Source organism: Artemia sp. Qi Xiang Cuo, chromosome 2, assembly GCF_049724085.1.
Source record: "Artemia sp. Qi Xiang Cuo chromosome 2, ASM4972408v1, whole genome shotgun sequence".
NCBI classification, from domain to species: Eukaryota; Metazoa; Arthropoda; class Branchiopoda; order Anostraca; family Artemiidae; genus Artemia; species Artemia sp. Qi Xiang Cuo.
The window spans coordinates 82,847,829-82,866,645 of NC_142795.1; the positions used below are offsets into that span (position 1 = coordinate 82,847,829).

Consider the following 18,817-nt stretch of genomic DNA (forward strand, 5'->3'; position numbering starts at 1 on the left):
TACTTGTTTTTCTGGGTCACCAAGTGTGGTAGATTATTGTTTGGTTGGGTTGAATCTATGGCCAATTTGTTACAATTTTAGAGTGATGTGTTGTGTAGGGTCGGACCACTTCCCAATTGCTCTTAATCTGAGTCTTCCTGGGTCTCATGGGTCTATATGCGAGATAAGGGTTCGGAGTTTGCAAAGAGATGGGGAGATAAGTAGATTTACAAAGAATGACCTTTGTATTAGAAAATCGATAAAAATAGTTAAGGAGACAGAAGAGATAGTAAACCAAGGGATAATAAGAGGTAGTATTTTTTAGCTAATAGAAGAGTGTGAGGAATTTTGTAAAATTGGTAAGGTGGAGGAGAGTCTAAAGGGACTGAACAAGGTAGTGTATGATATATGCATAGGAGCGGGAGGAAGTGACAAAATTGAGGATAGAAATTCAGAGGAGAGGGTATTGGATATGGAAAGTAAAAAGTTAAAAGCTAGGCTGCAAGAAGCGTTAGATGTAGTCAGGCTCCAGGGACTAGGGACTTTAGATAATAATTTATTGGCATACCGAAAAATTAGGAGAGAGATAGAGCAGGCATTAAAGGGTAAGGATAGCAAAGTTTTTTGGAAGAGGGTTTCAAGTTCTACCAGAAGGATACAAGCCAAGATATCCCCCCCCCGCGGACACCTGGTAGAGTGAATTTAAGAGGCAGAAGACAACGGAAAATGAGGGTATTTGAAGATAATTGCGAAAAGAGTAACAAAGATCAAGTTTATAGACCTATAAAGGACGAAGATGATGCTTTAATCGAGCCAGTAAGGGTAGAAGAAGCATGGGAAAGTTTAAAAGAGATGAAGGGATGTTCAGCACCTGGTCCTGATTGTATTCCAGCAGCTCTATGGAAGTATAGTAGAAGCGTAACATTGTATATTATTTTTTTGATATACACAGCATTTCTTCGATCTGAAACTTGGCCTAGTAAGTGGAACCTGTCAGTAGGAGTGCCGATTTTTGAGAAAGGGAATAGGAAACTACATGAAAATTATAGATGTATACATTTAGGTAACACACTAGGAAAGTTAATGGCGAAGGTATAAGATAACAGACTTAGAAGTTGGCTCCAGAAAACTGAATGGCTAGCCGCGGAGCAGTCAGGTTTCAGGGAGGGACATAGTACGATTGATCAAATTTTTACATTTAAGTGTTTAGTTGATAAGTTTATAAATAAGAAGGGAGGTAAATTGTATGTAGCTTTTTTGGATTTAAAGGGCCATTTGATAATGTAAAGAGGGAACAGTTAATGAAGGATTGTACAAAATATTGGCCTCCCATACCCACTTGTAAGGATTTTAATAAGTACGTATGAAGCTTCAAAAATTGTTATTAGGGTGGCAGGAAAATTTTCATATGTAATTTGTTCTAGAAAGGGGGTTAAACAAGCTTGTCCCCTGTCATTACGGCTATTTTCGTTGTTTATTAATGATTTTCCGGATTTTCTTAGGAAGCAAGGAGCCCCAATGGTGTCATTAGATGTCTGTGAACTATGCATGCTGATGTTCGCAGATGACCTGGCACTAGCAGCGAAGAGAGGATTTACAGTCCTTGTTGGATAGAACTAAGGCATGTATAGATAGGAAACAACTAAGCTTGAATGTAAAGAAGTCGGTAGTTATGGTTTTTAGAAAAGGGGGAAAGATTACAAGTAGGAATAGAATAAAATGGGAGGGAATAGATTTAGAAAGTAGGGGTGGGTTTACGTATTTAGGATGTAAGTATTCGTCAAACGGTAAGTTTGGAAAGCAACCGAAGCTAAGTCTTGCTAGAGGAAAGTCCTGCGCCTATGCTGTGACTGCTAGCCAACTGGCGAACATACAGAGCCTGAAGATGCATAAGCAGATATTTCAGGTAAAGATTGAATCGGCTATGCATTATGGGTCTGAAGTTTGGGGACACATAGCTGGTGAGAGGATGGAGGAGATTCAGCTTCAGTATTTTAAGAGAGTGTCAGGTCTACATTTTCAAAGAATATTTCAGTATTGAGAGGAGATCTAGGTTTATTTTCTTTAAGAACTGATAGGCTATTAAGGATGATAAGACTGTGGGAAAAAATCCTGAGTATGCCCAGAGTAAGGATAACAAAAGCAGCATGTTTAGAAGCTCTGAGGATCCCAAAGAGTGATACGTGGCCATCTCAAATAAAGAAGGTATTGAATGATTGTGGATTTTCAGAGCTATGGAATGGTGGGCTAGGGATTGGATGAAAGGAATGAGAAGTTGCAAGTAGGGTTAGGGAGAGGTTAAGGGATCATGAGATCCAGGTGTGGCATGCGCGAGTGAATGAGACCCGATCACTGGGGTTATATGCAAAGGCTAATAAGCAGTAGGGAGAAGAATTGTATTTTAAGGCGGGGCTTCAAAAGAGGCAGCTAAAGTTTATTATTTGTGTTAGGTCAGATGGGTTACCACTAGGTGAGAGAAGGAAGTACCTAGGAGGGGTTAGGCAAGCTTCTGGTCCTTACTTCTATCTCATGTGCGGGAAAGAGGAAGATTTGGTTCATTTTGTGGGGAAGTGTAGTGAACTAATAGATTTAAGGAAAGAATTGTTTGGGGTTCAGGTTTGGGAGAGAGATGGGAGGTATAAAGAGAATCGGAAGGTTCCTAACGATGGATATAGAACATAGAGAAAGGTTTTTTGAAGATTAGGGATGAGGGTGATAGTTCACTAGCCTAGATTATACTTTTGTGCCAACTTATGTTGGCATAAAAGTGTCTTTGTTTTTGTGACCACGGCCCTTTGGGCTTTTGTGTCAATAAATTCTACACTATTCTATACGTTTATAATAAACAGTCGATTTCAGTCAAAGGAAAAGATATTTTTGTAGGGTATGTAAACTTTTGTCTTTTTTCCGCGTTAACAATTTTCACTTATTTCACAAGTTCCTTTAAGTAAGAGACAAAATCTCAAATCATTTCTTTAAGAAGGAAAATTCTGATGATGGATAATCTGGTGATTTTTTCGTTGCTATTTTAAATTGAACAGCCATACCCCAAACTGGAATTAGAAAATTTGCAGATTCTATTTAGTTATTTATTATTCAATCCAGTTATTATTATTATATTTAGTTATATATGTAAAAACGAATGTTTAGATTTCGTTTGCCCCTATCTTTTGCAAAAATTGTGCATGCGCTCGACAAAAAGTCGACGAAAGAAATCAGAATAAGTGCCAAGTCAGCTTTTAATTTTCCCATTTATCCAGATTGTAAGTGGATTCCCTCATTTTTTTTCTAAATTAATAAAAAGAATTCCGAAAAATGTATTTTTTGAAGAAAAGCTGAGAGCTATCATTAAATCAAAATAAAAAAGTAAAGAATAGAAAACTAAAGCAAAAAATTGTAATTGAAACCCAAAACAGCCACAAATTACTATTAAAGAATAATTGAAACTCTAAACAAACAGAAATTAAAATAATCACATATCAAACACAAAGACAACAGATACTGATATAAATGAATAAATAAGTCTTGAAACGAATAAAATTAAATTGTATAGCTCTCAAGCCAAACCTAAAACTAACAAAAACTCTATAAACAGGATTTTGGCCACTGCCCCGTTCCGATCTCCTAACCGTAAAAGGTCTTAAGGCCTTTTGCGTCATTTTTGTTTTATTGAAAACTATATTTCTTGAAACAATGTGCTTCAGTTTTTCCAAATAAATAGACGACAAATAATTAAAAGCAATGAAATGCTTAATAGCACTGTTGCAATGTTAACATCATTTATTAAGAGTTATCATTTCTTATTGTAGTGAGGATTTTTATGGTTGATTTCCTCTAATTTGATCAATTTGAATCCTCGTCAAATTGCTTCCTAAATACAAGACAAATGAGGGAATTTTTCCAGGTTTTGACTTGTTTTGAGAAAAAAAAGAAAGCTATCTGTTTAAATAACAACAAAAGCACACAAGTCATTATATTCAGTGTGATAATTAATTTGCGTTTCAAATTTAATTCTATACTTATCTATCTCTAGCCTTATTACATAAAATTCTTAAACTGTTAAAATTTTAGCAATATTAAAAAAATAAGAATTTTGCAGAAAAAAGGCATAAAGGCAAAAAAATTACCACAAAAAATCGCTTTCCCTACACCGCAATGGCCTACCTTTTCAGTTACTTAAACTAGGTTGCAAAACTTTAAATCTTAAAGAGTATCACAGGAACTTTTTGTTTCACAATTTTTTTTCATTTAACATTTAAAGTGCTTGAAAATATTTTCTTAGGAATTGAAAATCAAACTCAGCTTTACTATAAACTTTTAGTAACATAATTACTCTAATGTTGTGCCTGGAATACTCTAATATTATGCCTGGAATACTTTAATGTTATGCCTGGAAAAACATTTCGACATTATAATTTAATAGTCAAACTGATTTCAAAACCCGGATAGTTTGGAAAATACCTTCGTCATTGCTATTTCGCTTTCGAGAGTCCGACTTTGGTGGTAAAGTACAAATTCTGGGCGAAATGCCCATAGGCTGATTTTGATGTTCATGAGATAGAATAGAATTCGAAGCTTCCATGAGGATTTCGGTATCACTTGACGAAGTAAATTCAGCTGCTACAACCAAATAACAAATAAAGAAATTTAAAATACTTGTAATTATTTACCCAGAAAAAATAAACTCAAACAACATAAGAAACTGACCATAAAACTTAGAAAATTAGACAAAAAAAGCCTGAAAAACTTGAGTGTAATTATTTGATTATTGCAATACTAATTTCCTTAATGAGCATTTTAGTCAGAGATGTCCACATCCAAACAGTCATTAATTAATTTTTATAACTGGAATAATATGGACACAAAAGATTTTCACTAAGAACTAGTCTTTCAAGATAAGAATACGAAAATGGCAAAGAAATTAGGCCTTTACTGACTGGATTTAACTTCTTATTTCCTGAAAAAGCACTGTAGAACTTCAAATGCAAAATTGTCTCACAAAAAACTTTCAATCTCATAATTGTTTAGGGTTTAACACTTAAATTCCATTGATGTGTTTATCTTAGGATTCAAAATGAAAACTTAGCCCAAAATAAAAACACCTAAATATAACAGATTTATAATTCACTCAGTATTACCCCTTAGGGACTAGAATGGGATAATGGCATAAGAATGAGCCCTTTGCAAACTTGATTTAATTTATTTACACAAAAAGTGCTGCAAAACTTCAAACATGAAAATGGTCCTAGAAGAAGCTATTAATCTCACAAATGTTTTGTGTTTAATATCTAAATTGCTTTAAAGTGTTTTCTAAGGATTCCCAATGAAAACTTAAGACTTTTAGTAATGCTATTTGAAAGTTTCATAGGTACTTGTATAATATACCCTGTACCACTCAAGAAGTGAAGTTAGGTTAATCCTAATAAAATATACCTAATTATAATACTTTTGGAAACAAATTTGGGCTATACATTTGCACACTAGGGGGGGGGGTGTAAAGTACAGGGAGTCTGCATGCAAAATATGTTAGCTACAATCATTCTGATATAATAAAGTAAGAATCGTTTTCTGACTTCACACTGTCCAAATACTTTACCCCCTCCTCCCCCCTAACGTGGAAATATATCGCCCAAATTATATATTTCCCATTTGTTCTGTCACTTCTCTTCGTCTTTTCTCATGCTAAGTTGAAAGAAACTAGCAAAAGAAACCGGTTTAAAGTACGTCAATGCATAAACAACTTGAGCAGTAGGGGATATATCATACAAGTCCCGTTTTATCTTATGTTTCATGCTTTATCTAGGATAACAAATTTTTCTTAGCAAAAAGTGATTTCTTATGGATTTCACAAGACAGTATACCTTCGCCATTGCTATCCATTTCCTGGGAGCCCAATTCTGGCAATAGAGTGGAAGTTCTACGTGAAATACCACCAGGTAGAATTTGATGTTGAGGCAGTGGAGTGGAGTTTGAGCTTTCCATGAGCATTTCAGTATCACTTGATTAAGTATCTTCAAATCCTACAAAAAAAAAGAAATAGAAAACATTTAAAATAATAATATATTCTCAATAAATTACCAAGAAATTATAAAGCTCACACACACAAAAAAAGATGAGCACAAAACTGAAAGATTGGCAAAACAAGAGACTTGAACAGACTTAAACAGGGTATTTTAAAAATTAAAAAACAAATTTCAATACTTAGCTCTTTATTCTTCTAATTTAAATAATTAAAAGTTTGCTTCTGTTAAGAAACAGAAAAGAGCAATTAATTAAGCTTTGCATCAAATGTACAATTAGTTTCTAATTTTCGGAGTTTATTTTTGTTTATGGATGATGAGATATAGAAATCCCCCCCCTTGCCTGATTGGATTCAACCACACCAATACTAACTTTGAAATCCTTTGATCACATATAATGTCAAATTAGTCACTGAATATGAATTGAATTTTTTCATGACCCATTATAAACACAATGGCAAATGGAGCACAAAAAAAGAAGAAAAAGACAGAAAATGACAATTGAAACAGAATCAAAATTTATAACATAATACAAGCACAATAATTACACACAAAAAAAAATACACAAAAAAATACACAAACACACACAAAAAAATAATTAATCACACACACAAAAAAAAAAAAAAAAACACAATACAATTACTGTTTTATAAGAAAACACCATGAGTGCCCACTGATTTGTTTATGATTCGAAAAAGAGCTAGGTGTTTCAAAATATCTTCCCATGAGATCAGTAAACTTTGAATACATCCCTGAGAATTTTGTCCAAAGGACTTAATTGCTTTTCAAGATAGCATGAAGCCCCTAAACTAGAATTTTAGGCTACTTCCTCCCCTTTTGAACAGGAGCAACTCTACATTTAGTACCACTGACATTTTCATTCACCAAACTATACCACTTTCTAAAAAATGAAGAAACCCCTAAACTAGGACTTCAACCAATTTAAATATAGTTAGTGCGCATCCCAATACTTGTCTTTAAATATGTACTGTATTGAGCCTGTCCATGATTTAGATTCTTTGTACTAACTTTAACATCCTCTTTCCAAGATTAGACAACATTTTTAAAGAAAAGGCTCAAGGTTTAAATGTGAGCCCAAGACAAGGTTCCATTATGGACTAATTGCATATGTGAAGTATTCAGTATTGTTTTATCTATAACTAAAATACTTATCATATTGTAATATAAAAAATTTAATAGTGAAACAATCTAACTCCAAGGAATATAATAGATTTATATTTTCCAATTTTTATGAAGAAAGTGGTAATTAGCTATCTAACAAGCCTACTGGGCATCTTGCAATAATTACTAGAATAGTTTTGTGCCCTTGGACTTGGACACTGCCTAATCTCACACATACATCTTGATTTGTATATTTCCTAAATATAGGCCTAGACATAGGGCCCCTATTATTTGACATGATCTAAATATGTTTAAATATTTGAATTGGCTGGACTGGGTTTAATCAACAAGGGTTTTGCAGCAACCATAATTTTGTTGGACTTTGCAAAATCATTCAATAAGGTGTGCCACAAGAGACTACATATTAAGCTAGACACTACTGGTACTAATACAGTAACTACTGACTCGGCAATGCTTTTCTGAGTAATAGAAAACAAGTAGTAAAAGTGTTGGAGGAAAATGGCCAAACATTTCTCTCTAATATTTTAAATAAGAGAATTAGAGTGCCTCAAGCAGTGTTTCCACTTCTACTTATTTTGACAGTAGAATGCTTATTTTTGGACTTTTCTACTTTCAAATATTATATCTACTTATCTACTTACTTTCTACTTGTTTTTGGTGGCTTAACTTTTCGTGCCAGCTAATTATTTTGGTTTTGATTCTGTTGAATCATGATTCTATGTTTTATACGATGGAAGGGTGCAACTGTTTTTAGCAGTGGCATCTCCGTCAGGAGTGGAATCTTCTCATATCTCAAAGGTAGACTATTACAATTTCGAAGGGACTTACCTGGACGCAAATTTTGTTTATTCTGGTTACTTTGTGTCGCCTTAATTAGGCCATTCAGGTTAAAACTGCTAGAGTTAGTGACGTATTATTTGCTAGCTTACTAACTACTGTCAGCAGTCAAAGAGTCATTGAGATAGTGAAACATGGAATCCCAGGGACCTTCTGCTTCCTCTCATATCGAGAGAATGGTAAATATGTTCTGTTTTTGTTATTTTATACAAATGAATAACTTCAAAATGAGTTAAAATGTACCACATCATTGCGTGGACATTGGTATCCTTTTTTAAGGTTTTTTTTTCTGTAGTCAATTTAACAGAACGTTTTTTTGCTTGTTCAAAACTTATAAAAGCACGTCCGGACACGCCAATAAATGGAATAGAGGAAAAGTAAAAGCGGGAAAATGGGCTGTTGCTACTGGCTTTTTCACTTCCATTTTTTCCCTTTTGCAATTCCATTTTCTGGGGGTTCAGAGGTCCCAACCATGACTTACATTGTCTGTTTTTGTCTATTTCTGTCAGTTTCTGTCATAGCATTCCTCACCCATCCCCACTTTGACTTTTCTGCTTTTATGGTTGCAGCAGCAGCTGCAGCCTAGTAAAGAGCAAACCACAGGCCATAGTAACCAAAAATTAAAAAACGTGTATAAAAAAACTGCTTAGTGAAAAATGATTGTCATCTAACACTGATTTAGGAATGATAACTATTATTTCGGTTTGTGTTAAAAGTAAAAATTTATTGCGAAAAGAAATTTATGGTGATTTTGATAAAAAAAAGCATGAAATCCCCGAAAAATGGTGTCAGATCAAACCAAAAGATATACCATTGGAATCAGCATGGTGGATAACCCTATACAAAGATATTACAGTCCCCCACCTTGAACAACAAGGAAATCACTTTGTTGCATGGGTAGGACTGATCTGTATCCTGTTTTTTTTGTTTTTTTTTTTTACCAGGGCTAGCGGGTTACCAGAACATCATAGAGAGATGTTTAATGACTCATTCAAAAGCTATTTCTCCTATCTATGTGCTTTTTATAAATTCCACCATGTGCAAGTTCTATATGACTCTAAAAACGACACTTTTTGTGCCATTTCTCAAGGAATGAAGCTACCAGAACATCATAGACATACTTTTAATAGCTCATATAAAACATATTGCTCATATCTACGTTATTCCTATAAATTCTACATTATGCAAGTTCTAAATGGCACTAAAAACGACATTTTTGTTCCCATGTCTCAAGTGGAAAAGCTGGGGCTAGTGGGTTAACAGAACTCTAAGAGTGATGTTTAATGGCTCATTTGGAAGTTATTGCTAATATCTTAAGGATTTTTATTAATTCTACCATCCATAAGTGAGATTTAGCATTAAAAACAACACTTTTGGTGTCACTTTACAAGTAGAAAAGCATGCAAGTATAAAAACATTCCATTGTAATAACTATGTTCCAAAACCCTTGACTGGAAGTTTCTGAGAACAACTCCTGTATTTTCCTTCTCAAAGCCCCTTAATAAACTAAGCAATTATGGCCCTTCAATCACTAATACATTCAATTAGATTATTAGAGATGTGTTTCTGTTAGTAGAGCATTGGACTTCAAATCAAAGTGTCTTGTGTTTGACTCCTGTTTTGATATTCTTTTCCAATCATGGTTTTGTCCCATTTATGTGACTATTTTTCAGACAATTCACTATTTTTGTAAAACAGATGCTCATGCATTTATTTTTCAAACTTGTCAAGCGTTTTGATTCAAAAGGGAATAGAGTTAATCCAGCTCATGGTTTGCAACTATATCCTTAGTAGATCACTAGATCCATACCCCAACGAGTGGTTTAATCTTGTCAAAATCCTGGGGAGGGGGAGTGGCAAAGTTGGAGTCAACCTTCCCAAATCAAGTGAAAATAGCAGAGAAACTGAAAAATGAACCATACAGTAATAAAAAAAGGTAAAGATGTATTAAAGAAAACTGACCCATTTCTGTGGATGTAAAAATTATGTAAGTTTATCTTAGTTTTGACAATATTTTTGGAGAAACTAAACTTCTGCTGGGAGGAGAGGGGATGGTCTTGTGGAAGCCTGCCACAACATCAACATACTTGACTAGTGAGAAAGTTTGGATCTAAGCACAAACTATATTATCTATAAGATCTCACTTCCAGGACAAATCGGTTGAAAATTGTTTGTTGGAGATTGAAAGTAAAATTGCCTGCTTCCTAGTGGAGCATGATTTGCATTACACTCTATACAACAACCTCACAAAATTAGGAAAGTCATTACCAGGGTAAGAACTACTGAGTAGGCTTGCTCTGGGCAAACAGAAAGGGAAAAACGTGGTGCGTCAGGCACTTGAGCCACATTTCAGTGAAGAACTAGTTGGTATGTTGAAACAGTACTGCTTTTCTATAATTGTGGATGAAACCATTCACGTGTCTGCTGGCAAACAGCTGACAATTTGTGTTGCTTTTGCTTATGGTGGTTCAGAGACAAAAGTTGATATGCTTGATAAATTCTCTTACCCAGATTGTACTGCAGATGGGGTATTTGACAAATAAAGCCAAAGTTTGCCCCAAACTTTAGTCCCAAGCAAATACATGTATACAAACAACTTCAAATATTCACCCAGGTTCCAGAAAGAAAGTTTGTTGCTCTTACTCCTACACAATGGCTTTCTTTTCAACAAACTGTAAAAGGCCTGTTTGAGCAATGAGACGCTGTGATACTTTACGGGCGAATTTAGCAGTAGAAGACCTGTCACATGGTAACAACCAGGTTTTATTGACGCTAAGATACCCCTATCAGTAGGTAATTATGGAGTTTGTAAAATATGCTTTTATAATATTCAACGAATTCAATATGCTCTTCTAGAGTGAGGTGCCCATTTTTTTCCAGTTGGAATAATAAGTAGAATCTGTAGTGAAGACATTCTGCATGAATTTCTTTGCTGTTTCCTACCTCCAGAACCACAAGAATGCAAGGATGTACACTTGGTTAACAAAGACAGTTACCTTAAGCTTGACCAGGTGTATCTTGTTTTGAATGCCAAATGCTGCCTTTTGGATTTCATGTCTGATCCCCAATTCGCCAGAAGCAGCAAAAAAGTCAAGAGTATAGCCAAAGAATTCTACAAAGAAGCATAAGCAAAAATTCAGAAAAGATTCCCATTTGAAGGTGAAATATACAAGTTTGTTGAGCTTGTGAATTGGTCTTTTGCTATTTCAGGAGAAGCTAGACCCTGCAATCTTTTTTTGCATCCTCTGGACTTCATTTGTGGAACACAACAAGCACTGAAAGGGAGTGCCCGGAATTGGCTTTAGGTTGCCCCAAGATGACATGGACTGTGAAATTGTTAACCCAGTTTTGTTCTGGAAATAAGTCGCAAGTGTAAAAATGCCTACTGGATGTAAGAAATTCAAAAACGTCTTGAAAGTAGTTGAATTTCTCTTCAGTTTGCAACTTTCAAATGTTGCAGTAGAAAGACTGTTTAGTTTCTTAAAATTAATCAAGACTGAAAAGCACAATCGGCTAGCCAATGTAACCCTTTGCACCACTCTTCAAACGAAGTGCCAACTAAAACGAAAAAGTGGCCAGCCATATGGTTGTTGACGATTTGCTTAAAAGTGTTTGAATTGGGTCAAATCTAACGTGACAGCTTCAGAATGTTAGAGCAGATTTTCCTCTTAAGATTTGAAATGTGAAACAGTGTTTTGAAGTGAATTCCGCCTTTATAGTGGGAAACATTTGAAACATTTGTTGGTCTGATCACATTTGGTTAAGCTAGCCAGTATTTTATATGATATAGTCCCTTTTATTTTTGTGCTGGTTTTACAATTAAAGTCATTATCAGAGAAAAGCCTTATGTGAGCCTTGGGAAATCTTATTTCTTATCCAAATTCGTCAAATAATTTATGTGTAAACTACTTATTTTCTACTTATATTTAAAACCGTTTCTACTTCCAATCTACTTACTTTTTGGGCTCACTTACTTTTTTCTGGACCATGCCGAGTGGAAAATCTGGCCTCAAGGCATAGTCCTGGGTCCAATTTTATTAAATATTTTCATTAATACTGGACATCCTAACATCAAAAATAAAACAAGCCTCTGTGCAGACAATTTGAAGGTAATTGATTCAGTCAAAAGTCCAGACAAAACAAAAGCCATTCAAACAGACTGCCCAGAAATGCAAATTAATCCATTTCAGTAAAAAAAAACAAAAAAACAACCAAGACACCAATACTCAATGAAGTCAGTGGACAGAACAAGGCAACACATTGTCAGTAGTCATGCCAGACAAGGCCTGAATCTATTAGTTCATGAAGAGTTAAAATTATGTTTATATGCTGATACTGCTGCTGCAAAGGCTAGTCAGACTCTTGGTGTGATTGAGAGAACTTTCAGTTGTCATTCCCCCTTAATTTGTCTCCAAGCTTTTTAAAGGTTTAATTTGGCCTGAGCTAGAGTCTGGTAAGTAGATTGCCACCCCAATTAATAAATCATTCAAAGAAGCTCTAAAATCTGTTCATAGACATACAACTAAATGCCTCAGAGGTCTCTGACAGCTCTTACCCCTCTTGGCAAAAAATCATCACTGGCTTATTGCCAAAAGATCACCACTTTCTAAAATGTCACATGATTATGACATTCAAGCTATTCAACCATGAAAAGCTTATCCAAAGCATCTTTCAACCAGATAATTATTCAAGAAGAAGAAGAAATGACCAAAACTTTTCAAGAAACATGCCAACTCAATTTTGCATACCAAATTTCTTTTCCAATCAGGTGGTGATTCTATGGAGCCTGTTGTACCAGGATACAGTCTCTCTGCCAGTATTGAGTAATTCAAATCATCAGTTGACAAGGAATGGTGCAACAAGCCCTGGCATATAGTTTGTGACACACCCAATGAGTCAGCACACTATTTTCACTGACTAGCAACTACAGGATCATCCTATTGCTGGCAAAGTGTGATTTAAGGTAAATGACTGACTTCAAAAGCAAATATTTTTCTTTTTTTATTTGGACTAAAGATAAGCCCTACAGCCTGGCATATTTAGATACAACTATTCTGATTCAAAACACTTGTTTAAGAATACACCTGTCAGTGATTTAGATACTTTGTTCTAATTTGAAGATCAGAAGATGATCTGTCCCTCACAAATCAGGGGGATCAGTCATTCCTATGTATTTACTTTCAAAGAACAGTAGTAGGATAAACCCAGAGAATAGCTCCATAGAAGAAGACATGCTAGAACAAAGAGAAGCATGTTTAGACTGCTAACTTTAAGCTCTTTTTATGGCTAAATATGTGTTTGTGACTATTCAGCCTCACCCTGCTGAAAATCCTTCACACCCAATGGCATTAGGATATGGACAATCAACTTAACAAGCAAGCCAACCAGAACAATGAAATTCTTACTTTATAATATGTGGCATATTTTTATCAGATTATCAAATACCTTCTACTATTATTTACTTCTTTAATTCATTAAAAACAGTAATTTTATCTACTATTCAGTGAAATTACTCATATTAAACTGGATATCGTAAACATGTACAGCATAATCAGTTTTACAAAAGATCAATCAATGGAAAGAACAAGAAACAAATATACTATTATGGCTATAAATGTGTCCACTGGGGGGGAGGGGCATGGATAATGACTATAATGTTGAAAAGGATCATAGAAGAAGAAATCTAGTGATACCATTTTTATTTTATATTTGGTTTGTAAATAGCCTAAGAAAGCACAAAGTACTGCTTTAAGAACGCCACAAAAGCCACCATTGGCTACTGCAACCATTTAAAGGACCATTGGCTGCTGGGCAAAACATAGGACAGCATAGAGAAGAGGATAAAAGTGAAAGTATTTCTTATCCAGAAACCAGCTGCTGACTGCCAGGCAGCACAATAGCGCTGCCTAAGTAAAGAACAATGTGGGCACAATGTATTATTTATTTTTCTTTTTTCTTCTTATCCATACCCAGGCACTTTGTATCAAAGGAGTTGTCATAGAAACTTTGAAAAGGGCTCATTCAATCGCAAATTGGAGTAGCTAGTGCTCTTTTAAATAGTCAAAAGTGATTGGAGGGCAACTAGCCCCCCCCCCCACGCCCATCATTCCCCCAAACACATCCAATCAAAATTTTGAGATAGCCATTTTGTTCAGCATAGTTGATTTCCAAATAGAAAATATCTTTTTGAGGAAGATGCTCCCCCACAACCCTCAGGGCAAGGGTTTTAAGTTATGCCCTGGGGGCATATAAGGTTTTTATAGAAGGGGTTGTCATAGAAACTTCAAAAAAGGCTCTTTCAATTGGAAATTCAAAGGGCTAGTGCCCTTCTTAATAGTCAAAAGTGATTGGAGGGTAACTAGCCCACCCCCCCATGCCCATCCAATCAAAATTTTGAGATAGCCATTTTGTTCCGCGTCATTGATTTTCAGATATAAAATATAATTTTGAGGAGGACTACTACTACTACTACTAACAACTCATCGCAGCATCAAGCCACCTGAGGCCAACACAGCCACACACGCTCCTCCTCAAACCCCAATATATTCAAAGCCTCCCTTTTTACACCCACCCACGAAGTTTCCATTTTCCTTTAAATCTTTCTTTATGACGTCCTCCCACCCCAGACAGAGACAACCTGCTTTCTGTTTAGCCCTAGATGGTTGGCCGAAAAGAACAATCTTCGGCAATCTGTCATCCTTCATCCGAACAACATGCCCTGACCACCTCAACCTTTCTTTCATTATAGACCTAGAAAGCGGTATTGAACCACATTTTTCGTATAGCCTATTGTTTGAAATACGGTCAGTCAGCCGGGTACCCAGAACAATCCTTAAGCAATTTCTCTGGAAAACATCTAGCAAATCTTCATCCGCTTTTCGGAGCGTCCATGCTTCAGAGCCATATTTGACCACTGTCATCACTGTAGCTTCTAAGATTCTAATCTTGGTTTGCAGACTTATCTTCCTATTCTTCCAGACTTTTTTTAACTGTGAAAAAACACCCTGAGCCTTGGCTATTCTATTTTTAACATCTTCACTGCTCCCACCATCTTTACTAATAATACTACCAAGATAAGTGAAACTGCCCACCTGATCAATCTTTTCATTACCCAACGTCACCTTTTCATCTTCACTTATTCCTAGCCTTAGTGACTTGGTCTGCCTAACATTAATTTTCAAACCAATACTAGCACCCTGAACTCGCAAAACCTCTCAAACTTCATTCATTTTGCTCACACTTTCATCTAGGATGCTTAAATCATCAGCATAATCCAAGTCCAGGAGACTTTTTCCTCCCCATTTGATTCCGTGGTCTCCCATTGCCTTTCCTGTGCTCCTTAAAACAAAGTCCATCAAAATAATCCATATAAAGGGGGATAGAACACAACCCTGCTTAACTCCTGATTTAATACAAAACCAGCTGCTAACCTCATTTCCTACCTTAACCGCAGCAGTGTTATTCTCGTACATAGCACTAATTACTTTAATGTATTTGTCTGGTATACCATACAAGGATAAAACCTTTAGTAAAGCTCCTCTATCAACAGAATCGAACGCTTGCTCATAATCTATAAGACTAAGGAACAAAGATGTTTGCCAACACAGGCACTTCTCAATTATTAGCCTAAGAGTGAAAATTTGATCGACACATCCTCTACCTGTTGTAAAACTACACTGTTCTTTTCTTAAAGCTCTGTCTACGGCATATCTCCGTCTAAAAAGTATCCAATTACTAAGTAATTTGCTACCTAGAGAGACCAGACTAATGCCTCAATAATTACCACACTCACTTCCCTACAACCCTCGGGGCAAGGGTTTTAAGTTATGCCCTGGGGGCATATAAGGTTTTTATAGAAGACGTTGTTGTAGAAACTTCAAAAAAGGCTCATTAAATTGGAAATTCAAAGGGCTAGTGCCCGTTTTAATAGTTTGAAAGTGATTGGAGGGCAACTGCCCCCCATGCCCATCATTCCCCCAAACACATCCAATCAAAATTTTGAGATAGCCATTTTGTTTAGCATGTTTATTTTCCAGATAGAAAATATCTTTTTGAGGAGGACAATTCCCCACAACCCTTGCGGCAAGGGTTGTAAGTTATGCCCTGGGGGCATATAAGGTTTTTATAGAAGGCATTGTTGTAGAAACTTCAAAAAAGGCTTATTTGATTGGAAATTCAAAGGGTTAGTGCCCTTTTTAATAGTCAAAAGTGATTGGAGGGCAACTAGCCCCCCCCCCCATGCCCACCTTTTCCCCAAACACATCCAATCAAAATTTTGAGATAGCCATTTTGTTCAGCATAGTTGATTTCCAGATAGAAAATATGTTTTTGACACTCCCTATAACCCTTGGGGCAAGGGTTTTAAGTTATGCCCTGGGGGCATATAAGGTTTTTTATAGAAGGCATTGTTGTAGAAACTTTGAAAAGGGCTCATTTGATTGGAAATTGGAGTAGCTAGTGCCCTTTTTAATAGTCGAAAGTGATTGGACGGCAACTAGCTCCCCCCACGCCCATCATTCCCTCAAACACATCCAATCAAAATTTTGAGATAGCCATTTTGTCCAGGTTTTAACTTATGCCCTAGGGGCATAAAAGGTTTTTATAGAAGGCATTGTTGTAGAAACTTCATAAAAGGCTCATTTGATTGGAAATTCAAAGGGCTAGTTGATTTCCAGATAGAAAATATGCTTTGAGGAGGATACTCCCCCGCAACCCTTGGGGTAAGGGTTTTAAGTTATGCCCTTAGGGCATATAAGAACAATCTTGGCACAATGTATCATTTATTTTTTTTTTGTTTAGAGCAGGGTACTTTGTATTGAAGAAGTTGCCATAGAAACTTCAAAAAGGGCTCATTCAATTGGAAATTGGAGTGGCTTGTGCCCTTTTTAATAGTCAAAAGTAATTGGAGGGCAACTAGCCCCCCCCCATGCCCATCATTCCCCCAAACACATCCAATCAAAATTTTGAGATAGCCATTTTGTTCAGCATAATTGATTTCCGGATAGAAAATATGTTTTTGAGGAGGACACTCCCCCACAACCATCAGGGTAAGGGTTTTAAGTTATGCTCTGTAGGCATATAAGGTTTTTATAGTAGGCATTGTCATAGAAACTTCAAATAAGGCTCATTTGATTGGAAAGTTGAGTGGCTAGTATCCTTTTTAATAGTCAAAAGTGATTGGAAGGCTTGACATTATTATAGTAAAGATCAATGTGGGTATAATGTATTATTTTTGTTGTTTTTGTTGTTGTTTAGACCAGGGCACTTTGTTTCAAAGGAGTTGTCATAGGAACTTTGAAAAGGGCTCATTTGATTGAAAATAGAAAGGGCTGATGCCCTTTTTAATAGTCGAAAGTGATTGGAGGGAAACTAATTCCCCCCCCCCACACCCGCCCTCCCATTTGATTTTATGTTTAAAACTAAATGTTGCCACAAGATTAAATCAAAATGCACTGTGTTAATGCTAATTCCCAATAAGGCATCTCAGCAGTATCCCAAGAAAAACTGAGGGTATTATGTTCAAACTTTTGGGGCTGCTTCTGCTCTTAAAATTTAACCAAATCAAAGTAGCGTAAGTGCATCCAAGCTATCAAATAAACTAAACAGATTTTTTTGCAAATGGTATCAAGTTTTCCATTTCAGGTCAACTAGAGGAGGTATGAAACTAAATCAAACAGTACTATTTGCATCCAGATTTTTAAGAGGGTGTATGTTGTTAAAAATTACTGAAAATTTTTCTCCAGCATACAAATAGCAGGCCAAACTTTAAATTCTTAAAAAAAAACAAAAAGAGTTAAAGTATTACTTTCTTTTTCTCTTGATAGACTATGTCAATATAAAATGAACAAAAATTAATTAAAAAAACTTTTTCCACAAAATAGGTTTTTCAAAGAAAAGTAGAGCTCCATTAAACAAAAAATGAGCAAAAATAAAATCAAATAATCTACCAAAAGTGAAACTACCACAAATCAGCATCAATAAATAAATGAAACCCAGCACAAACAGAAATTACAATAAATAACTAAGTCAAACTCAAAATGCACAGAAATTAACATAAGTTGGGCTCAAAACTCCTATACCTTCCCAAGGCCAGAACATAATTTGCACTTTACTGAAAAAAATACAAATGAATGCGCATTGTCAGTTTTATATACATATACTGATATTTAGCAGTCAAAATGTTAAGATTATTTGATTTATTAAAGTTATAAAAGTAAAAACATTTATATTTTTTTTCAGCAAAGTGCAAATAAGGATGACTGACCCAGAAAAATCATTCACCAAATTTACCCGACAGATCTGAAAAAAAAAATATGAACACCTCAATCCAGTCTCAGCGACAGAACATACTGACAGCAGCAAACCAACAGGAAGATTTGTGACTCCTTCTTGATGCCTCTAGAGGCACAGGTGGATCTAAGGTAAGTTTTTTTTATACAGCATAGGTCAGTAAGGATGAATTGGGAAAACATTGACAAAACCATGGATATGAGCATAATAATAGCTACCTAAAATGCCTTTCTCTAGCATGGCTCCTTCTAGAGAGTGCACACTAGGTTTATTGGTAAAGTTCTATCAAATCATATTATTGAGTTAGGAATAAAGTGAATACACCATTTGATGCCTTTTTTTATGCTGATTAGGAATATAATAATCATTTCTATTGGAAATAAATTTCAGCCCCCCCCTATATATAGGCTACCTAACCCAACCCTGAATTGGCATATAGACCTGTTTTGAAATTAGGTCTTTAAGGTTCACAACCCCCCCCCACCAACAGCCCTCAGGGCAAGGGTTGTAAGTTATGTCCTGGGGAGGTAAGTTTTTTTTTATAGAAA

The 18,817-nt window shown here is 35.6% G+C and overlaps 1 protein-coding gene across 1 annotated transcript in view; it reads right to left on the reverse strand.

Moving 5' to 3' along the window:
• Positions 1–18,817, reverse strand: part of LOC148955700 (uncharacterized) — a 49,647-nt gene that overhangs the window by 3,416 nt on the left and 27,414 nt on the right. The window contains exons 2-3 of the mRNA XM_089103578.1: positions 5,841–5,999; positions 4,441–4,599 (exon numbers count right to left, since the gene is read on the reverse strand). Coding sequence (XP_088959704.1) covers positions 4,441–4,599; positions 5,841–5,967 — 286 coding nt within the window. The 5' untranslated portion in view covers positions 5,968–5,999. The remainder of the gene's footprint in view (positions 1–4,440; positions 4,600–5,840; positions 6,000–18,817) is intronic.